This window comes from Dipteris shenzhenensis, chromosome 8 (genome assembly GCF_047967505.1).
Source record: "Dipteris shenzhenensis isolate YYH24624 ecotype China chromosome 8, Dip_SZ_1.0, whole genome shotgun sequence".
NCBI classification, from domain to species: domain Eukaryota; kingdom Viridiplantae; phylum Streptophyta; class Polypodiopsida; order Gleicheniales; family Dipteridaceae; genus Dipteris; species Dipteris shenzhenensis.
The window spans coordinates 31,635,779-31,659,906 of NC_141603.1; the positions used below are offsets into that span (position 1 = coordinate 31,635,779).

At 48.4% G+C, this 24,128-nt stretch overlaps 1 protein-coding gene across 1 annotated transcript in view; it reads right to left on the reverse strand.

Moving 5' to 3' along the window:
- The window catches only part of LOC147899385 (uncharacterized), a 503,340-nt gene that overhangs the window by 14,297 nt on the left and 464,915 nt on the right, over window positions 1-24,128 (reverse strand). Inside the window, exons 35-38 of the mRNA XM_087377716.1 lie at window positions 16,007-16,102; window positions 15,729-15,883; window positions 905-1,143; window positions 641-747 (exon numbers count right to left, since the gene is read on the reverse strand). Coding sequence (XP_087233842.1) covers window positions 641-747; window positions 905-1,143; window positions 15,729-15,883; window positions 16,007-16,102 — 597 coding nt within the window. The remainder of the gene's footprint in view (window positions 1-640; window positions 748-904; window positions 1,144-15,728; window positions 15,884-16,006; window positions 16,103-24,128) is intronic.

Sequence of the window (24,128 nt, forward strand, 5' to 3'; positions counted from 1 at the left end):
ATTTGAGGTGGAATTTTCAGCCTTAGCCCTGGATTTTCACCAGGCCTTTCTATTGAGTAGGGGTAGGGCTTCTCTGGGTTTTTTTCTCATGCTATGCATGGTGTACTCTTGCCTTGAGCACCCTGCTCTTGGGGATTTTCTCATTTGGTAGAAATCTTTTTCATGGGAAAAAAAGAAAAGGGTAAAATGTTCGGTCACCGTGAAAACATGTCAAGTACAATATTGAAACAAAAATGGTGAGTCTTGTGTGTTATGTTTTATAGGGATTCTAACAATCACAATCAAATAAAAAAATCTTGGTAGACACATTATTTTATATCTTAAGGTAAAAGATACACCAGGAGACAATTGACAAGTGAAGTATTACACTTGTGGAGCTTGAAAGTGTTAACAATTTCTTTAATAATTTTTTGTTGATCAAGAGGATCTAGTGTGCATGAAGGGTGTCCTTTCTCATATGAGAGAAGTAGCTTTGATGTGGTCTGCATCTTCTGTTTCTTAATGTTTTGTATAAAACTTAATTCAAAGGACTTCTTCTGGAATAGAAGAACCTGAATATAAAGTTTCATGTCCAAAATCTGGGACTGAACCTTTTCTGATAATACTAGAAATATGTCAGAAGAATGGTTGCTATCTATACCTGTAACTCTTCCACCATAATTGCATTCACCAGTAACATACTTCAGTGCTTGTAATGGAAGGTTCTCTGGGGTACTTTCATTGATATACATGTGTAGCTGGCGCACACTGTAATAATAAAAAAAGGATAAGAAACTATAATAAGAATGAGAAAAAACCAGGAATGATAACACTTTGGAAACTCCCCTCACTTCCCCTAATATCTTAGTCAATTAATATATACATATATTAGAGATGTACATGATTATATAGGCAATCTGACTACCTGATCCTCAGGTCTCCATCATCAAAACCATAGGGGATATTCCAACCAAGCGGTCCAAAGTTTCTCCTTTCTTGAACAACAGCATGGAAAAAGCAGAGTCCAAAGAGAAGACTTTTGAAAACTGCAGGCTGTTTACAACTCTCGAAAAACTCCTCATTGGATATTGGATCGAGATTATATGACCTTCTCATGTTTGCTCTCAATCCCTTTGGTGGTTCGTTCGTCATCTTGACTCCATTCTAACATGGTACAAGGAAATACAAGTATGAGATTTACATTCTTGCTAGCTTTAAATATATAACCGATTGCACGAGATCACTTACCCCAATTTAATGTGCCCTTAGTGCACTGCACATGTAAAAGCACATTAAAGTATTTACCTGTGACAATCCTAATAACAAAATTATTGACCTATGACATCTGATAGGGGTCCTAGTAGCAAGATTATAGAGGGGTGTGTTGTTTCTTTCAACATTTTAAACAAAGATGATAATATCATGTGTGGGTCTCTTGTAAACCCGCCTCCGCTATGGAGCCCAGAGGGAGGTGGGGCATCACAAGGGCTTCCGGATGGGGACCATTTCATGTTGATCTGGTCACTAAGGGCCGGGATATGTAATTAAACACGAATGGGTAGGAACGTGTTCTACAGGCCAGGGGACTAGCTCGCAGCATTACCTAGAGACCTCTCATCCCATCTCCCTGATGTTCGCCTATTGGGATGAGGATTCTTCCAGGTGGTCTTTGATACTCTGGAGTTTGCGGCCACATTGCTTAGGACTACTAACCCTCTGATGCTAGGCTTTAGGAGGATCTTCCGCTCACGTTTCCATTTGGGGCTTCGACCCTGTTGAGGAGGACAACCACATGTCTTCCCTCTTCATCAGGTTTCCCAGCCTTCTCAAGTCTACTACCATCAACTCCTTCCTTTCATTTGAGATGCCTTTGGTCTGGTCGAAGAGATCCCCCCCTCCGTGGCATGCCCTCTTCAGCAGTAGAGGCAAATAGGTCCGATGGGGTGCCCAAAGTTAGGGTCCTAGTCTGTGACCCTAATATCACGGATGACCATGTTATGCTTCAGCGTTTGGATGGATCCTTCTTTCACCAGAGAGTTGAGATCACAATTAAGCATGACCAGTGCAGGATTGACTGCTTTAACTGATTTTTTCAAGGAATATGTCGACATATTTGCTTGGTCCTACAAAGATTTAAAGGGAGTCCCGGCTGAGTTCATGAAGCACCACATCGACCTATACCAAGAGGCAGACCCCGTGATCAAAGGCCCTTACCGCATGAATCCCAATTATGGCAAGGCACGGTCCAAGTTGACATCCACAAAATGGAACAAGCCGGGTTAAAATATCCCGTGGACTACTCAGAGTGGGTCAGTGGAATTGTAATAGTTCCCAAAAGGGAGACGGGAAAGCTTCGGGTCTGTGTGGACTATTGCAATTTGAATGCTGGAGACACTGGCTGGTCATGCTCCGTACTCTTTCATGGATGGGTACAGTGGGTACAGCCAAGTTCGGGTCCGAGAACAAGATCAGTTGAAGACCACCTTTATCACCCAATGGAACGTATGCCTACAGGATGATGCCTTTTGGTCTCTGCAATGCCCCGGCAACATTTCAGCAACTCGTCAACAAACTCTTCCAAGAGAATATTGGAAGGTTTCTTGAGGTATTCTTGGACGATTTGTTCGGCTTTCAATGGTGGTAAGAACGTTTCTCACCTCGACCCTGTTGTGCAAACTGATCACATCAATAAGTTGAGATAGCCTCTGTAAGATCCTCCTCTGTGTACAAGGCATCTGGAATCCTGATGCTGGCAGACCGGCCTCTCAAGTGAGGCTCTGAGATAGCCAGCACAACAGGAAAGTGGTCTGAAGTGGAAACCCCAGTAGCAATGCATACCGATCCACCTCTGTCTAGTGCCCAATCATCTACATAGAATCTGTCAATGCGTGCATGAATAGGCATCTGCTGCCTTCTGTTCGACCAAGAGAACAGGAGGGACTGTGGCTGAATAAGAAAGGCATCGTCCAACCAAGTATCTCTGCCACAGAAGTGAAAAAGGAAGGCATCCCAAGTTGCTCTCTCCAAAGAGTGAAGTCCTCCTTCTCTACCCCCTTTTTTGTTTGACGGTAACTCAACCATGTTAAAGTCACCTCCAATCACCCATGAATCCGCAATGGGGGCCCAGGAAAGCAAATCCTTCCACATAAGGACACGTTTCCCTCTAATGTTGGGCATACAAGTTAAGGAAACCAACCTTACGCCCTCCAATCAAAAGAATAATCCACTGAGCTCTAGAGGGAATAATGACTCCGTGTCCAACAACTAAGGAGAGAACCGACTGCGAAACTGAAATAGAAGTGCCCCCCCTGGTACCCAAGGCAGGCGACCAAAAAGTATGGCCAGAAAGCAACTTGCCTGACTTGGCACAATCTCTAGAATCCACTTTGTGCTCTTGAATAAATAAGATATCAATGGAACCCCCAGTACCACCTGGATGAAGCTGATCATGGACCAACTGTCTACGGCGGCGATGTGGGACGCCACCTAGGCCCTGTATGTTCCAACTAATAATCCTCATCGACGAGAGGATGTAGAGTGGAACACCTTACCCGACCTAGTGGCGGAAACAAACCCCTCAATAGGGGAAGACCTCCTGCTCGAGGAGTGAGGAATGGAACCAAGTGGCGGAAAATCAATAGGGGAAAGAACCCTACCACCTGAAGAGGAAGCCCTGTCAACAAGAAACCCAATCACTGGCTCACCAAAAGTAGCGGGCACAAACTCCTCCTCTAGGAAATCTGAATCATCTGCTAGGGCTGAAAATGAGTTCCTGTGAAGCAAGCTAGACACCGGAGTGCAAAGGATCCCTTCTGAGGGCAGAGGATCAATAGTGTAAACCATCCCCTTCCCCCTATCCAAGGGAGGAAGTGAGGACTGCTCTCGATCCTGTGTCTGCCCAGCCGCGGAGACCTCTACTGCCTCAAGGAGAGTGTCTGGCACCACTGGTTCTAGGGAAGAAGCTGCAACCGGGGAGGAGGTCGAAGCTTCAGTGTCTCAGCTCGAGGTGAAGCAGAGTCCACTAGTGTACCCTCGTGAACTGAAGGAGGGATCTGCACACGAGCTGGAACCCACTGGAATGCGTCGCGTGCCCCTGAGGTAGGCGGAGGTCGAGGAGCAGGTGATGGACTTGTACCACCCCCCTGTCGAGGCCGAGGAGTAGGTGCTGGACCTATACCACCACCATCCTGAGGAGGACCGCCATGCGGATGTCGAGGAGCACGTGTTGGACCTGTACCACCCCTCTGTCGAGGCCGAGGAGCAAGTGCTGGACCTGTACCACCCCCTGTCGAGGTTGTGGGGCGGGAGCTGTACCAAAGTGCTTCTTGGGCCTTTTCTTCTTCCTGGGGCAATCCTTGGCAAAGTGTCCAATGGTCCTGCATATCTTGCACTGGTCCTGTCTGCCTGAAATCTCTACTCTCTGGCGAAAAAAGGAACCATCCGAGCGCTGGATCATAACATGGTCCATCTTGAGGTTAGGATCCTTACAAAGGACCCTAACTCTAGGTACCCCATCAGCCTTGGTTGCCTCTGCTACAGTCAATGGCAACCCAGGGAGGGGTGGGATCTCAACAACCGCGCCAAAATGCTCCCCAATAACAGAAAGAAGTCGATGGTAAACCTGGGGAAGCCCGGGAAATCTGATGAAGAGCGAAAAGATTTCCTTATCTACCTCCACTGGGTCGAAACCAATATCAAAGGCGTCAAAGAAGATCTTCCTGTGTCCAAGGTGTAAAAACTCAGCTTTGAGCACAGTGCTCGCAGCATCTGGAGTGTCAAAAACAACCTGGAAAAAACCTCGTCCCAGAAGACGAACATCTACCAATCGTGGAGTGAGGTCTGGGGGGAGAGCCGCAAGCATCCAGTCTCTGGCTGGGATCTAGAGGGGTGAGACCCGAAGATGCGTGCTAGCAACGTGGTAGAGCATTCAATCTCTACATCCTTCTTGAGCTGCTGCAACTCGTCTTTAGAAAAAGTAATAGTTTTCGTGGCTGGTGGAGGTGGAGTAGGATTGGCCGACGGAATATCCATCGCTAATCGAGGTGAGAAGGCCGACTTTGACAAACTTGGGGGCTCCTTTCGCTCCAAAAAATGCTGCGGGAGAGGGAGGAAGGAAAAAGGCGGGGGTAGGGGGGTAGAGAACAGGGATAGGAGGTGAGGAGGGAGTGGGGGTAGGGGGCGAGGAGGGGAGGGGTAGAGGGGAGAGGTTGAGAGGCTGAAGGGGAGGGGGTAGGCTGAGAGGGAGGGAGTGCGCAGCTAGGGAGATGAGAGGGAGAGGAAGGAGGGGCACGGAGGGGGCGGGCTGTGAGGCAAGGAGGGGGCGGCGGGCTGAGAGGAGAGGGAGAGGAGGGAGAGGAGAGGGAGGGAGGGGGCGGCAGCACAGGCTGAGAGGGAGAGAAGAGGGAGAGGAAGGAGAGGCAGGGAGGGGGCGGGCTGAGAGGAAGGGAGGGGGTGGCGCAGGCTGAGAGGGAGAGGAGAGGGAGAGGAAGGAGAGGCAGGGAGGGGGCGGGCTGAGAGGCAGGGAGGGGGCGGCGCAGGCTGAGAGGGAGAGGAGGGAGAGGAGGGGGAGGGAGGGGGCAGCGGCGTAGGCTGAGAGGAAGGGAAGGGGGCGGCGGGCTGAGAGGGAGAGGAGGAGAAGGGAGGGAGGGGCTGAGGGAGGTGGAGGGGGAAGGGCTGAGGGCAAGGGAGAGAGGGAGGGAGGGGCTGAGGGAGAGGGGGCAGCAAGGGAGCGGGGAGGAGCAGCAGCTCAGTTCAGAGGTTTGGGGGGAGCGAGTATCTCTTTGTCCCTAACACATTGATCATGGTAATAGAAACCATTTTGGACCAATGCAGGTCCAAATTGGGGCAGATTCCACATGTATTCGTTGCCTTTCTAGTAAGGAGTCTATTCAGCATTGCTTATGGCAATGCAGACAAGCGAGGATCCTTTGCTAGGGGATTGATAGATTATTAAGCACTTTTATATGTTCTCCTTTTTTCATGACCTAGGGCTTGGTAGCTTGGCTCTCTCTTTCATGGCCTTAGGTATTTTACAAGAGACATGACTCTTCCTGGGCTCTTTCAGATCGATGACACTTGGCTGAGTCATGTTTCTCTAGGTGACATTTTTGGCCTACCTTATAGACCTATGCTTGAGTCTATGGATACCCCAAGGAAGATTTTGGCGAGCATATCAACATGGCATATTTGGAGATCTAAATGCACATAATCCTTGGATGGTTCATAGGTCCACCCTGCACACACATTGGCCAGTATTTGGGCAAACACCGTACACACCTTGGTGGAGAAAGAAAGAAAGAAAGAAAGTGTATTATTGTCCACTAAAGGCCAAAATGGGCCCATGGGACATCAAGAACTCTGCGTACAAGATAGCACAAAATCAACGTGCCACAAAGAAGAGGCATCGTCGAATATCATCTAAGTGCTACGCAATACAATGCAAGTGAAAGTACATAATGTCAAATCCGAGCCTAAATACAAAGTAAGCTAGATGCAAGGAAACCGCCCCTGGGTGCAAAATGGGGGGATGAGTACAATATGTCAATGCAAAGATACAAGTCCAGGTGTCACGGAGTCTGAGAACCAAAATAATACTGGAAATCCTGTCCATCGACTCTGCCTCCTGCTATGAGAGTACAAATCTGAGCAAAAGTGAGGTGAGCGGCTGGTGGGACGAGATCTCCATGAGTAAGTCTCCTCCGAAAAGCTGCCATCATCCTGGATCGTCTGGAGATGAAGCGGCGAGTACGTCCCCTATGTAACAAGATCCTGCGGCATCTACAAACCATCTCATATGTACATCCACAGGGTGGAGGCATGTGTCCTGTGTGAGCTCTGACCTCCTCGTGCTCCTCCTGATACATGTCATCTGGTATAGCGTGTGTCTGAGCTCTATCGGGTTGGGCTCTATCACGCTCCGGTCTGTGCTGATGGTCTCTAAGGTAGTGTCGTTGAAGCATAGTGGCCTCCCTGACATAAAGAGCTAGGCAATGCTGATCCTCATAATCCATCACTCGTGAGAGAGGTCCAAAGCCATCCGTGAAGAGACAGTGGAATCTCCCTCTGATCTCATAATATAGCGGGCATCTGCAAATGAAGTGCTCCTCTGACTCCACCTCTCCCATGGTGCAACAAGGGCAGATCCTGGTCTCTCGGCCTGGACGCCGTCCATCCTCCATGCGTCGCATCCTACCAGCCTCTATCTCGAGCTGATGTGAAGAGACTCTAAGCTGGCCAAGGGCAATCCTCAGTGAGTGGGACATGTGGATACCTGTGTAGCCTGGTGGAATGACAAATCCATCCTCTGAGATCCGAAGGAAGTGGTCACGATATGTGTCCATCTTCGTCGGAAGCTGCGTGGGATAAATCCAAGTGCGGTACGTATGAAGCTGCAGCAAGTCTGCTCTCGTGACCTGACTAAGCTTGTGGCGAGTCAACTCGAGATGAGGGGCATCTATGCTGTATCGGAAGGGAGGCAGAGAGGGGTAGGCTAGGGAGAGAGGAAGTGATACTCAAAAGGAGACATAATGAAATGGAAATGAAATGACTAGGGCAATGAACAAAAATGAGAGTACTCACATGTAGACCAAAGAGCTTGTACCTTGATCCTTGATTGATTTGACACTAGACAAGTACAGCTCTTATATAGAGCACACACACATATGAACACCAATGCATATCGGATAACTCCCAATGTGACACGGTGGCATCCATAGGACACACTAGAGTAGAACTCACTTTTTCTTTTTGTGGGAAGAAATCTTTTATTTCTATAGAATAATTACATTCATAGCTACTTCAAAAACGAAGTAGCTACTACTCAACAAAAGATCTCAGTATAAGCTGTATACACATCTTGATCAATCAAACGAGTCTGAAAACAATCGTAGAATGATTGTTGCAGAGATTGTTTGAAAAAAAGAAAGGATGAAAATAGTGGATCACCAAAGACTCTATGATTTCTATCCATCCATAAAGTCCATAGGGTCCAATATCTCACCCATACAAAAAATAAATCAAAACCTTGTCTTTGTGGATGAAAGCCAAACAACCAAAAAAATATGCCAAAAGTAACAGTAGGAAATCGCTGTCAAAGCCTCTGTCTGATGAGAGCAATGAGATCAGAAGTATTTGGACAGGACCAAAAGATGTGGAACACTGATTCAGTAGAGTGCGGGCATCTGTGACAAACAGCTGAAGCAATATGTCTGTGTGCGAGTAACTGTCCAGATGGAAAAATGCCAAGGAGAACTCGCCATAGGAAAAGCTGTTGTCGAAGAGGGACTTTGTAGTGGCAAAGGAGACGCAGCCTTTTTCTCCACCACTTCATTGGACGATCCATATGCCAAACAGTATTTGCTCTGTTGGAAATCCAAGGTGGAGCTAATAACACTTTATACAGTGATGACACTGTGATATGTGAAAGCTTCAAACGACGGACATATGAGGAAGGAGAGCGTAAAATCTAATCCTCAAGCCGATGCTGAATTTCCAAATGAGGTACCGGCAAGTACGGTTGGAGCATTGCTGAAATTTTATGCCATAAAGGACGATAATGAGCTCCCAAGCCATATTTGCGAGCAGCCAAAGAAAAAGATAGAATTGTGCCATCATCCTGAAGTACATCCGCCACAGATGAAATGCCTTTGACGGAGAGAAAATAAGAACGTCGGGGTTCTTGTATGGCCAAAGGTGGGTGGAATACTTTAGACCAAAAGAGATTCTCTACCCTCAAAGAGTTGCCCGAGAGAGAGTCCCTGCCTTGCCATTCCAAGTGGGATAGAATGTGTTTCCAATCAAGAAGCAGAGAAGAGACAAAAGGGCATCCTCTGATCTTGCCTTAATAAGAGAGAGCGGATCATGAAAGCCCAAGGCTGATCTCCTTGTATAAACTGCATCATCATTTTCCCCCTGTGAGCAAGTAAATGCATTTGAATATTGAGAATGTTCAGACCCCCGTGCATCTTTGGAGAACAGAGACGATGCATGGAGAGTAATCTGAGACTTTTCTTGCCATGTTTTGAACGCCAGAAAATTTCCATGATAGCTGACATAAATGAAACCAAATCTGCCTTAGTGAACGTAGTGAGAGGTAGATAAAATTGTATGTATGCTATCAAAATGGATTGTGTAATTCGCAGACGAACATGTAATGGCCAAGTTGCAAGCTTCCAATATTCAAGTTTTGCCCTTAACTTTACTAGCACCCAATCAGTTTGTTATGAACGGGTGAGTCCCCAGCCTAGAGGATAACCAAGATGTCGAATGAATTGAGAAGCAGGGACAATTTCCCCAGGCCACAGAAGGTTGTGCCAGTCCTGTGCATGTAAAGGCAGCAATTTTGATTTTTGAAAATTTACCCGAAGGCCAGCAGCCAATCCATATGTAGAAAGAGCATGACAGATCAGCCCGAGTATTTTTTGGAGTAAAGAATGAATCATCAGCATATGCTTGAGCAATCATGCTGCGACTGCCAAGAATCTCCAAACCGTGCAGCTGGTCAGTGTCCAAGAGGTGATCCAGATATTGAAGCAGTGGGTGAGTGGCTATGGCAAAAAGTAAAGCACTCAGTGGACATCCTTGTCTGACAGAGCAAGCAAGAGTCTAGGATGGAGAAATATCTCCTGAAAGTATGAAGGCAGCTTCACTATCTTGATATAGCCAATTGATGAGTTGCTACATTTTTGTGCAAAAACCCAAAGCCTGCATAGTCGATGAAATGAAATCCCACTGAACTGTATCAAAAGCTTTGGCAATATCAACTTGCAATAACAAAACATCCTGCTGTGTGTATTTGGCATATTCAATTCCAATGTAGGCATTAGTAATGTTATCTGTGATATGCCTACGCGGGACAAAGCCATATTGTGCAGGATGCAACCCATCATGTAAAAACCCCTTTAGCCGAGCAACAATCATTTTGGTAGTGACTTTGTAAATTACGGGCATAAGAGTGATAGGTCTCCAGTCTGCCAAAGACTCACAAATTTGTTTTTTAGGAAGGAGTTTAACAAGACCTCTCTTCCATGTGTCTGGCATTTTCTGATGTTGCCACGTAGCATTCACCATATATAGTAATGGATGCTTCAAAATAGGCCAGTATGCTAGAAAAAACTCGACTGTTAAACCATCCCATCCGGGGATTTCCATCTGCCACATGATTTGATCGCATCTGACAGTTCCCTCTCAGTAAAGGGTTCCTCCAATTCCAAAGCTTGAGTAGGGGAAATGATTGGAGAAACATTTTGCAACAGTAAATTTCGTGCAAGCAAAACCTGTTGCGAGGGAGGAGTTGCAGAGCCAAATTGCTGGGAGAAGTTATGCACACAAACAGAGGCAAGCTGTGACCGTGAAGTAGTCCATGATCCATCGGGCATAAGCACTCTGCAAATTTCTGTTTTGATTCTCCTCTGATGCAAACTCTTGAAAAATTCTTTGGAAGAGCAACCTTTATCTGTGAAGGCTCTTTGTCTTGCTCTAGTCTCCCATTTTGCCAGTTTTCTGTGATCATTTAGTTTAAGACAATGTCTGGCCTGACATAGTGTGGTTTGCTCATGCATGGACAATGAACGATGATGACTGAGTTCAGTGAGGTCTTGACAAGTAGACTTGGCCTGAGCAATGGTTTCCCTCAGAGTCTTCATGTAAGACTTGCCATAAGCTCTAATCACCATTTGCATTTTAGAAATAAAAGAAGCCCAGACATCATCAGCATGAAGATGGCTGCTAGAGGAAAGACAATGAGCTGCTTCAGTAACCATTGCCTTGAATTCAGCATGTTGCAAATAACTATTGTTTATGATTAGATGTCGCCTTTGTGGCAATCTATCATCTGGCATCTTATGAAAAGATAACCGCAGCCATAGTGGTGCATGGTCTGAATGCACAAAGGCATAGTCAATCCACATTTTGCATGCGAAATCCCCATTTTGTTGGGGAGCGACACTATACCAACGATCCAGTCGTGCCTGATAGGCGGAAAGAGCATTATGTTGAAAAGTGTAGCCCGGTGACAAAGGCTGCAATTCCTTCCAAAGGTCAACCAGATCCAAATGCAAAAGTAGTTGAGACCATGCATGCCTTTCAGGAGATAACATATGATCGTGGCTGGAAGTGTTGTCTCCCTATTGTGGAGCATTATTGAAATCCCCACATATGTAGGCATGATATCTCCACAGGTATTGTTGCATAGCATCCCAAATTGTAGTTCTGTCTCGAGATGACTGCGGTGCATAAACTGAAGCAAACTCAAACACCTCTCCTCTAATAATGCATTGGAGAACAAGCCATCTGCCTTTGTTGTCATTTAATGCAATGACTGGTTGAAGCTCATGTTTGATCAGAAGGACAACCCCTAGGAAAGAGTGCTCCCCAGCATAGAAAATGTCATATCCACAGTAGTGTCCTGTCTTGCCTGCATAAATATGTTGCTTGTACTCTTGTAATGCCACTATGTCAGGCTGAAATCTGTTGATGTACAGCCACACAGATTTCCATTTCCTACTGTCACACATGCCCTAGACATTGAGTGTAAAACATGTGATGTGAGCAGTCATATATACAGATATTTATAGTAATGTAACAACTATGTACAGCAGCAAAATGTATGAGGTCAGCCTTGCATTTCTATCTCAGGGTCGAGGCCTCGCCCCTGAGAACAAGTAGTCGCCTGAGAAGTAGACAGCAAAGCAGCAACCTCTTCTTCAGGGAAGAGTGTTCTGCTGGCTGTTACTGCAGCCCATGTAATCCCAATTCCTGTATTGGTCTCTGGGGTGTTTCCACTAGAAGATGCACCATTCCAAGTGCGGGAGGGTGGAATTCTTTGAGCAGAAATAACTTTTCTTGGGCTCTGCCAGCCATCAGTTGAAGGTTGCTTTCCTTTGGGCAAGGATTTAGTAGCAAGAGGTGAATGTGAAGTGAGATTCGCATTGGTAGCTACTGAATCTTTGCCTTTATCCTGACTCCCAGAATGTTGTCTACTGCTTTTATTTTTGTTGGCAACTGGAGTAGGAGCATCTTTAGTGGGCATGTGGACTGGCAAGGTGACATGAAGCATTTTATGTTGGTTCAGTGGACACTGTGAAGCCATGTGTCCAAACTTTTTGCATTCAAAACAGGCCCCTGCAAATAAACCCCATTTGAGTTTATAAAATGCACTCCCCATGTTCACATTATTCACCGTGACTGAATAAGAGTCCGGTGTGGGATTATCAGTATCCCAGAGAATGCAAAATCTGTTTGAGTTGCCATTTGGCCGTGGTGGGCAGACCACTTTATCTAAAGAGGCTGCAATTTTAGGCAAAAGTGAGGCCATGCATTGGGGGAAATCAACAACTTCAACCCAAACTGGGCATCTGTGTCGGATTAAAGCCTGAAAGTCCCTTGTGGGAGACCATGGCAAGACATGCACCATTTGCTGCCCAAAAAAGAGAGGTGAATGTTCCAAAAGCATTTGTCTGTGGATCTCATCCACCATGATAACCTCGAAAAAGCCCCTGGCTGCATAGTGTACTTTACGAACAAAAGAGCCAGCCAATTTGCGTGTCAGCCAATTGCCTATCTCTGCAGCAGGTGGCATCCGGCCTGGAAAGAATAATGACTATATTCTTGGCATACTCTCTGACTGGATCCACAATTTCATCGACCTCAACCATGAGGCCAACTGAAGGAACCGAGTCTTTCCACTCTTTTCTCGTATCTGCAAATCCTTCATGCATTACATCATATACTAGTTGAGCCTCAAGCGTGTCATGCATCGGGTCATGCTGACCCTCAACCTGCTTTTGCTTCTTGCAGGGAGCTGAGCGCTCCTTTTGAAATATTTTTTCATATGAATACTCTGCCATGACTTGGTAAGAAAAGGAGCTTGAGGATGAAGTACCTGTAAAAGGGTGGCGAAAGCCAAAAAAACCAGTCCCAAAGGAATATCAGAGGAAGCCCACAAGAGAGAAGAGGAAGTGTATAACTGGTAAGGAGAGAGCAAAGGGATAGGTAGGAGTTGGCGGAAGACACAGCTAGGGAAGACACCGGAGGGAAACCCCAAAAGTATTCTGACTGTACAGGAGGGCTATGCTTGTACGGAAAAGTACAAACGTACGGACGCCGTACGGCGGCCGTACAGATGTACGGATGAGGATTGTGCAAGGTTGCTAGCGAGAGATAGAGATGCTGACGGAAGGCGAACGGACTGAAATGTACAGAAGTGTACGGATGCACATAAATAAAGTTTCGGGAAGAAGAAACGGTATCGACGCACACACACGCAGGGTTGGAGCGAGATCACGCAGGATGTGTAGAGGGAGCAGTGTGGTCGTACGGGCTGTCCGTACTGACGTACGGCACCTGTACGACAGCCGTACAGGTGTACGGGCAGACGGGGGAGCTGTACGGGGCTCTCACGACCTGATCACCTCTCTCCAAGCGCTCGCTCTGGACTCCACACACACGTATGTACACCTTCTCTCTCTCTCACACACACACACACACACTAGACTAGAACTCACACTAGAACACACTAGAACACACCAAACTGACTCAACTTGGCTTCATATTCTAACAATCGCTCCTCTCATGAAAATCGATTAATTAATTTGATTTGTGATTACATGATCATAATTAATCTAAGGTGTGTTAACTTGATTAACATACTAATCGATCAATTAACCTACCTCCTTCCGTCGCTCTCTTCCTCCCTCCATCTCCACCATCACCATCTCTCAGCCTCTCCTCGCTCCTCTCCAGCCTCTCCCTCCCTCACCATCTCTCAGCCTCTCCCTCCCTCGCTCCATCTCTCAGCCTCTCCAGCCTCTCCCTCACTCGCTTCCCCCTGCATCCCTCGCTTCCCCTCCCATCACCATCTCTCAGCTCTCTTTGCTCCTCTCCACCATCTCTCAGCCTTTCCTCACTCCTCTCCAGCCTCTCACTCTCCCCTCCCTGCTCCCTCTCCCTCCCCTTCCTCGTACTCTCCCGCTCCCTCTCCCTCTTCTTCCCCTTCCTTCCTCTCCTCTCCCTCTCCCTGCCCTTCCTCCTTCGGCTCAGCGCCTCCGTGTACTTATAGACCTCACCCGTCTAGATCCCTCAGCTTCTAGAGACTTTTGATTTATGGCGCCTTCTGGAGACTTCTAATTAAATGCACCATTGATTAATCGCGATTTCTCTTACGTAAATTTTGACCCACTCCCCTGCTTTTGCTTCTTGCAGGGAGCTGAGCGCTCCTTTTGAAATATTTTTTCATATGAATACTCTGCCATGACTTGGTAAGAAAAGGAGCTTGAGGATGAAGTACCTGTAAAAGGGTGGCGAAAGCCAAAAAAACCAGTCCCAAAGGAATATCAGAGGAAGCCCACAAGAGAGAAGAGGAAGTGTATAACTGGTAAGGAGAGAGCAAAGGGATAGGTAGGAGTTGGCGGAAGACACAGCTAGGGAAGACACCGGAGGGAAACCCCAAAAGTATTCTGACTGTACAGGAGGGCTATGCTTGTACGGAAAAGTACAAACGTACGGACGCCGTACGGCGGCCGTACAGATGTACGGATGAGGATTGTGCAAGGTTGCTAGCGAGAGATAGAGATGCTGACGGAAGGCGAACGGACTGAAATGTACAGAAGTGTACGGATGCACATAAATAAAGTTTCGGGAAGAAGAAACGGTATCGACGCACACACACGCAGGGTTGGAGCGAGATCACGCAGGATGTGTAGAGGGAGCAGTGTGGTCGTACGGGCTGTCCGTACTGACGTACGGCACCTGTACGACAGCCGTACAGGTGTACGGGCAGACGGGGGAGCTGTACGGGGCTCTCACGACCTGATCACCTCTCTCCAAGCGCTCGCTCTGGACTCCACACACACGTATGTACACCTTCTCTCTCTCTCACACACACACACACACACTAGACTAGAACTCACACTAGAACACACTAGAACACACCAAACTGACTCAACTTGGCTTCATATTCTAACAATCGCTCCTCTCATGAAAATCGATTAATTAATTTGATTTGTGATTACATGATCATAATTAATCTAAGGTGTGTTAACTTGATTAACATACTAATCGATCAATTAACCTACCTCCTTCCGTCGCTCTCTTCCTCCCTCCATCTCCACCATCACCATCTCTCAGCCTCTCCTCGCTCCTCTCCAGCCTCTCCCTCCCTCACCATCTCTCAGCCTCTCCCTCCCTCGCTCCATCTCTCAGCCTCTCCAGCCTCTCCCTCACTCGCTTCCCCCTGCATCCCTCGCTTCCCCTCCCATCACCATCTCTCAGCTCTCTTTGCTCCTCTCCACCATCTCTCAGCCTTTCCTCACTCCTCTCCAGCCTCTCACTCTCCCCTCCCTGCTCCCTCTCCCTCCCCTTCCTCGTACTCTCCCGCTCCCTCTCCCTCTTCTTCCCCTTCCTTCCTCTCCTCTCCCTCTCCCTGCCCTTCCTCCTTCGGCTCAGCGCCTCCGTGTACTTATAGACCTCACCCGTCTAGATCCCTCAGCTTCTAGAGACTTTTGATTTATGGCGCCTTCTGGAGACTTCTAATTAAATGCACCATTGATTAATCGCGATTTCTCTTACGTAAATTTTGACCCACTCCCCCCCCCCCCCCCCCCCGCCATTGACTAATTAATTAATAGGTAGTTTTCCTAACCGGGCCGGGGGGGGAGGGGGCGGGGGGGGGCGCTATTAGCAGCTCTTTAAAAAACAAGGGCCCAAAAACAGGTCAAATTAATTTGAAGTTTCACATGTGGAAGGAACAGTACCTGTAATACAGTTATAGGAAACTTTGGACTTGGATAAGATGTCATCCACAACCGGAAACCAGGATTTACTTCAGCTGGAACATTCTCACAGATCCTCTCAAGCTCAGGCATCCAAGAAGGTGCAAGGTGACAATTTTGAAGCAGGACCCATGAACCTGTTTCAGAAAATAGAACCTCAAACATGTCAAAATTGCCATTGTGATCTTCCAATTAAATGTTTATTGCATGTGCGCTACCAGAATGTACATATGGTCAACATATAGAGTCAATGGTTAGACCTGTCGCCATAGCATCCATGATCAGTGTTGTTGCCTTGGGTCCTTGACCTTGACCAAGGGACACAGGTGCAATTTTATCTGCCATTTCCTTTTCAGCTGCAAAAAACAAATAGAGATTCAAATTACCGCAACACCAACATTATATGTCCAATTTCTTGATAAAAAGTTAAATGATATCCTAGACTCAAAATTTAAGTTTTTCTCGAAAAACAAAGCCATTACTCCTCCCAGCCCCTTGCCCTCGACCTGGCTCTACCAGCCTCTTGTCACTCGTAGCCTCCTCCAATTGTACAACACTTCCCCCCCCACTCCTTGCCTTAACCTCCCTCTCTAGCTTCCGTACAGTCCGTACGAATACCAAATTAGCTTGTATGGACATCCGTACAACTGGCCTACTCGGTCCTCTTGGTCTAGTCTATCTCCTCTCCCCTCTCCTCTAGCTCTCACCCCTCTATTAGTCTATATACTGTATGACGTCATACATCGTGTATGGATGCCCATTCAACCCTGTACGTGCCTTCTTCCGTCCTGTCCCTCCCAGCAGTCCTTCCCTCCCGCGGATCAATCCTCCTTGCCTTCACTCCACTCTACTTCCCCTTTAAACCCCATCCACTTTGCTTCACCTTCCCTTCCTCTAGTTATCTTAGTTTCCCTCCATGCGCGGCCAGCCAGAAGAAGTAGGAGATCTTCCTCGGCTGCAAACTGGACCATAGACGCATCCAAAACCTGGAACAGACCTCCTGGGGCACCCTCTGGGCCACCTAATGCCTCTTCCTCGAAGGGGTCCAAGTCGAAGAGTCCATCTAAAGCCTCTTGCTGCACCTCGTCCACCTGCTCGGTGAGGCCAAGCCTGGAAGGCCAAAACCACTATCCTGGATCCCACTAGACCTCCCTAAGGGGCCTACCTTCCCAAAGTCAGAGGCGCCATCTAGGGGCATCCTGCTGGGAGGATCAATGTGCCACTCCTTCTCCAATTGGCCCACCACTTTGATCATCTACCAATGAATCCCATCCCAACTCCCGTCCATGTCTGGGTCTCTCTCCGTGAGTGCCTGAAGTAGGCCGCCAGGCCCTACACGGAAGAAACCAGGCTGCATGCTGCCTCACTGAATCATCATCCTCAAGGGGACCCCAAGTCTAAGAAAACTGACCCAACCACCTGCTATCCATCCACACGCGGAGTCCCTCCCACCAAGACTCAGGGATGGCTAGGTCAATCTCCCTCATCCGCTGCCCTGCCCCTCACATATGCACTATGGCTCCAAGCCTTGCCTCTTCCTCCATGGGTAATCCGCTCCTTTTGCCAAAGGAGCACGCCGGCCACTGTCCCACTGTGCCCATCCAATGTGAGTCCATAGCTCGAGAATACGTCCATCCTATCCATGATCTTCGGGTGTCAAATGAGGGTTGACGCTTGAATACGCCGGAGAATATGTCCATCCTATCCTTGATCTCTGGGTACCAAATGAGGGGTTGCCACTCGAACTCCTCTCTACAACGGGGCTGAGCATGAGGCCCCTTGCTAATCTCTGCCAGACCCTATGGAGGCTCCTCATCATGGGGAAACCTTTCCCCGTAAGGGGGCCTCTGAAAAGATCCATCTTTGTGAATGATGCCACTGCCCCCCAGTGCGTTAGGGTAATCTGGGAATGCCCTTACTATAGGAGGAGCTTCCAGGGCTCTGTGCCAGGGGTGAGGCCGCGAACAACCAACTTGCCCAAGAGGGCTCTGCTTTGCATCTCTGGGTCAATGATACCCAAGCCTCCCAATCTTGCGGTCTGCCAAGCGACCCGAGCTCTGGTAGAAATTCCATACTAAAAGTCAGAGCTGTCCAATGCACTCTTTGTGAAAACGTTAGCAAGAGGCAATTTACTAGGCCGTGGCAAGAAGGACCTAATTTTCCACTAAGGCACGGGCCGCTAGGGAGAGTTTGTCGAGCTCCAGTAAGCCCTGTGCCAGGGGTGAGGCCGCGAACAACCAACTTGCCCAAGAGGGCTCTGCTTTGCATCTCTGGGTCAATGATACCCAAGCCTCCCAATCCTGCGGTCTGCCAAGCGACCCGAGCTCTGGTAGAAATTCCATACTAAAAGTCAGAGCTGTCCAATGCACTCTTTGTGAAAACGTTAGCAAGAGGCAATTTACTAGGCCGTGGCAAGAAGGACCTAATTTTCCACTAAGGCACGGGCCGCTAAGGAGAGTTTGTCGAGCTCCAGTAGAGAAGCTTGTGCCGAACACTCTCGAGGACCGAGGCAATCTGCTGCTCTGCTATAATATCAATACCCACCTCGCATCCAAGGTATCTCGCTGTCTGGCCCTACGGAATCCATCGAAAGCCAAAGGCACTCCACCACTCTTGAATCTCTTGTGTCTCCTTAGAGCCTGTGAAGAAACCAATGGATTTTGTCCAGTTGATCCATGCACCCAAGGCCTCACAGTAGATAGCTAGGGAGGGCTCCCCTGACTCTCTCCAAGCTCGCTGTGGTGCCATCTACGTACAATGCCGTGTCATGAGTCTACTAGCAACTCCTCCTCCTGTCTGATTGTGAGCCTCAACCGATTGAGGCATGCCACTTACAATCTCAAGTAGCAGCCCAATGCCTCGCTAGGCGATGACAACCATGTCACTAGGTGACAACCATGTCAGCGAGCTATCTAGATGACAACCATGTCACCCAGTGACAACTATGTCAGCGAGCTGACCAGATGACAACCATGTCACCGAATTGGCCAAGTAATAACTATGTTAGCGAGCTAGCTAGATGACAACTTGTTACCTTATCACACGACCACCTGTCGACAGGCGTTGACCACATGACGACATCTGTTGACCACATGTTGACCATGTGTCAACACAAGTTAGCCACGCGATCACACGGGTTCATCCAGGAGTACTGTCCGAGGCTGTTAACCACAGGTCGACACAGGTCAACCACAAGTCGACACAGGTCAACCACAGGTCGACACAGGTCAACCAGGAGTACCGTGTCCAAAGTGATCTCATCAAGAGCTGCGCACATGGAGAGTGAGCTTGGCACATGGAGCAATCAGGAGTATTTATATTACACAGTGGTTCAGTGATACAGTGGTGCAGTGGTGCGGTGAACCAGCTCACCTGCACATGGAGAATTTACACCATCGGGCTGGCGAGTCAGGGAGTCAGAAAGTTGCCGAAGCCATCAAGAGGTGCGGTGAACCAGCTCACCTGCACATGGAGAATTTATACCATCAGGCTGGCGAGTCAGGGAGTCAGGAAGTCGCCGAAGCCATCAAGAGAGCCAGCGGCGCAACGGCTATCCTCAATAGCTAAGGAGATAAGAGGATGACCAATGGGAAGAAAGAGGGGAGATTCTCAGCAAAGAAGGGACCCTCCAAGGCGGGGGATGAGGATGAAGGAGAAGGGAGAGAGAAGAGGAGGCATTCGCATTGGGCATTGGGCATTCGGCATTCGAGAGGGGAGCGAAAGAGAGGAGAGTGAGGAGAGATAGAGGCTAGAGCTACGAGCTCGCCAAGGAGAGAATGTGGAGAGACTTGTGTGCACCTTTTGTCTACTATGGGGATAGACCTGTGTATTCTGATGATTTGCGACTTGTGTATTCTTGTGACTTGCGACTTGTGACCTAGGGACACGTCCAGTGATATGTACATTGGCCAACTCGGTCACTTTCTCATCTCGCTTGTCTCTTCCGGATATGGGGATTGTTCACCAGTGTAGGATTTTCTTATTTTGCTTATGTTGTGGAGTTCACCGGTGATTGTCATTTAGCATAGTGCACTCGTACGTCGTTGTCCACTGCAGTATAGCATACGACACTCGCACACTACTGCACGGTGCGCTCTGCACGATCCATTGCATTAGAGCATTGCAAAACTCATGCTTCTCACGCCAGTGGCCTTTGGCCTCCGGTAACACTTCCGGAAGGATAGGAACCCCTCCCCCCCTCAAACAGTTTATGGCGATCACGGTGGGACACTGCTGGTATTGAGTAGCACGAGAGAAGTCGTGATCTAGGGTCCTAGAGAGAGGTCTTATGCCGAGTAGTTCTGAAACCTTTGAAGGAGCTAGTGATAGAACTAGGAGGTACTTGAGGAGAGTGGAGAAAAGACTTCCGGCAGACCAAACTAGGTACAAGAAGCACTACGTGCGACGTAAGTTTGCGAAGCCCTCAACTCGAGCACAAAGTGAGCCCACTGGAGCAGTAGCCAGAGCAAGTAACTTCATCGACACTCTCATTGACTTGGATCAACAGGAACCCTGGTGGTCAGATCCGGGCTCCGGAGAAGAAGAAGTGCAAAGCGGAGATCAGGTGAAAGAAGAGGGTACTAAGGACGAGGGCTCCTCAGGGACTCATCAAGGTCAAGGAAGCCCCTCTTCTCTTCCTGCAACGATGTCTTCATCAACCACCTCTTCTACCGGAGTGGTGACCCCATCTGCTCCTGCCTCAACCTCTTGTGGACAAGCTGCTACCTCATCTGTTATGCATAGCTCCGGGCTCCTAGCTAATCCTTCTTCTACATCTATTCCATTGGGAGGTACTTTTGCTCCGGCCATGCCTTTACCTGCCACGATGGTTTCATCTCCCTTTCCATCCACACCAGTGTTGCCTTTTCCACCACCTCCTTCCTTCCCTTCTGCCTACTCATCCATGACTTCAGCTCCGTCCCTCTCTTTCCCAAATGCTCTCCCATCCTCTTTCACCCCCACATCTTCCATGTTCTCACCCTTTCCCTCTGCAACACCGAGACCCCCCACTTACGCGCTACCATCTGGGTACACTCCCTCTATGACTACATCAGTAGTGACTTCCCCATTGTGGTCCTCCACAGGAGGAGTTGTCGGGGTGGTCTCCTCCTTGGGAACACCAACACTTATTACAGCCCCATCGGGACTCCCTCCAACTCTTGCATCTTCTCCAACCTCTCGGGTGGGGATGGCCGTTCTCAGTTCCCCAGACAGAGCTAGACTTCTTGAGCTACTCAACAAGGTCCACGTGAAGACTCAAAAGTTCAAAGGCCACCTCCATGAGGATGCGGAAGCTCATGTGAGGAAGTTCCTCACAGCATGTAAAGCTAAAGGTGTGGAGAATGAGCATGCGTTCCTTCACATCTTTCCTTCGTCATTGGAGGATGCAGCAGATGTATGGTACAGTCAATTTCCTCCGGACCACTTCCAGACGTGGACAGACCTAAGGGAGGAATTCTTATGCACTTTCAAGTTGGAAAAATTCGAACACATGATTGTCCAAGAGTTGTCCACTGACACCATGAAGCCTGGAGAAAGCATCTCTGAGATGTACACAAGGATGAGGGTCTTGGCGGCAAAGATGTCTGTGCCACCTAATGATGCTGTTATGGAGGGATGGTTTTTGAAAGCATTACCCCCTTCCATTGCTATAAGGTTGGTGGATAAACTCCCTGAACATGCCTCACTTCAAGACTTCCTAAAAGAAGCTGTCAAGATGGAACGGTCACAGTTAAGCTTTGCCTCATCAACGAATACAACCACCCAACTCCCAAGAGAGGAGGGATCATCCGCATGGCAACAACTCAAGAAGGAGTTAGAAGAAATCAAAGAAGGCCTGAAAGATAGGATAAAGGTGGATGGCCAATCGTCCTTTGAGGCCCAAATTCGAAGTGGCCTTTGGTGCACCGAATGCAAGGGTTCTAACCATGGTTACTGGGAGTGCCCCTCCAAGCGAAAGGTACCTACTTCTACCTCATTTTGTACATTTTGTGAGATCCATGGACATGATGCCTCTGAGTGTAGGTACCTCAAAGGATTAAGGAAGCTTCTTCCAGAGTATACCTCGGGGGAACCTCTAGTTGCTGCAGTCAACAGAACGGTACCCATAACTTCTGGTCCAGCAGAAGTATCTTCTGCTCCCCCTCTTGCACGAGCATCTGAGCCACCTCCTCCTCCTATCATGCCACCTCCATTGCTTCCGACTCCCCCTTTGCTCCAAGCTCCGGCCCCCAATTCAATTGGTTCCCCTTATTTCTATCCTCAGCCATACTATGCCCCGTACCAACCACCTATGTCAGGAGGTGGCTATGGACCCTCTTATCAACGCGGTCGAAGGGGTGGTTTCAGAGGTGGACGCGGAGGTGCAGGCAGAGGTACAAACTTTAGAAGACCCATCATGTGTTACAGATGTGGTGAGTACGGCCACTACCAAGATGATTGTGGGACCCTCTTGTACACAGTGCAACACAAACGACCACTACACCAGAGATTGTCCCAATAGAAGAGTGGAACCCGCATCCCAAGTGAATATGGTTGATGTAGTAGTGGCGGGGGAGGGCAACAATCCCCATTTGATTGGCGCAGTGTTGGGCGCTGTGACACGATCACATACAAAAGGTGACAAATGTAAGGGTGACTCAGAGTCAGCACCGGAGACCTCAGCACCAATGAGTTCGACAAGTGTTCCCCCACGGAGGTCATTCTCCTCCTCCAAGGTACACAGTACGCCCAGGAATAGACCACCCATGCTGGCTTCTGATAGTGATTCAGAAACAAACTCGAAGGGCCCACAACCATTAAGGTCAACCACTAACTCTGGGAGTGCCTCATCCTCGGGGGATCACTCTATGCCTTTGAGGTATCAGGAGGTAGTAAAGGGTGTCACGAGAGATCTTCAAACAAGTTCTGAAGATGAAGGTAGCACACCTCAGCTTCCATCCCGCAAGTCCGAAACTGTTAGGTTTGCAACAGAAGTGACAACCCTCGGACAGTACCGGGATAAGGAGGCACGACTAGGTCCTCCCACTTTGCCCCCAACAGCACTCAACAGAGAAGAGGCTATGGGGACAAGACCTAGTTCTGCCCAGGAAAAAGGGAAAGGAGTAATGGAAGAGAAACCCCTGGAGACAATGACTCACAGTTCAGACCTACATCCACATCCTCGTGTAAGCTTCGACCCTCGGCTAGAGGCTAGGAGGATGAAGTTGCAAAAGGCTAATGCTAGTGTCCACCACTACTCCCTGTTTGAAGATCTTATGAGTTTCAAACCCAACCTCACTCTACGACAACTTTGTCTATTGTCCCCCCAAATCAAGCATCAGACTATTACATTTCTGAATCGCCTCCCAGGAGGTCGACACAAGGGATCTACTCCGAGTGGGCCACCACCAGAGACATTACCGGCTCAGCATGGGTCTACACCGGACCACTTCTCTGCCTACGCTGCCCTCACTTGTGAACAAAGTCCCAAGCTCACCGTGGAAATCCATGGAGTGGAGCTGAAGGACGTCTTCCTCGATGGTGGGGCGGCTGTGAACATTATGCCAAAAGGTACACTCCAAAAACTAGGGTTGAAGTTGACAAGTGATGTTCACTTTCAGGTACGCATGGCTGATCAACGCAGAGTAAAACCAATGGGTGCAGTCAAAGGTGTTCACATGAAGATTGGCGGAGTAACTTTTCTCTCCAATTTTGTTGTCCTTGATATGACCGAAAATGAACAAACTTACCCTCTACTTCTTGGTCGGCCATGGTTGCGGTCTTCAAAAGCCATTCAGGATTGGTCAACTAATGAAGTTCGATTGCCCCTGGGATCGACATCCCTCGAAATAGATATGGTCACAGGGCAGGCAAGGCACATACCAATAGAACTAGGAGAGGAGGATTTTGAAGAACAAGCCGGAGTCGAAGAGGAGCATTGGGCCTGTGGGGACTGGCCCAGGGGTGGTGACCAAGGTATCAATGAGGAGACAACCCTAGAAGGATTTGAAAGTTTGACCTACTTGTTGGATCGGGCTGATCAAGAAGACGAGGAGGCTGTCATTTTGGATTGGATGGGAGCCCTGGGCTCATTAGCGGTCAACATGGTGGAACTATGCCAACAAGAAGATCAAGAAGAACACCTACTTGCAGTGTCAGAAATCCACCCAGAACGACAGGGTCTGGCTGAACTAGTTTACGAAAGGATGCCCTTTGGACTTTGCAATAGTCCACACATGTATAAGAGAATGGTCACTAGGGGTACTACAGTGGACACCACAGATCGTACTGAGGACAATGATGGTACTGCAGTAAACATTGAGGATCGTCCAGTGGCCGACATGGAGGACATTGGTCAAAATGATGCTGACAATACTATAGGATACAATGAAGGATCTACTA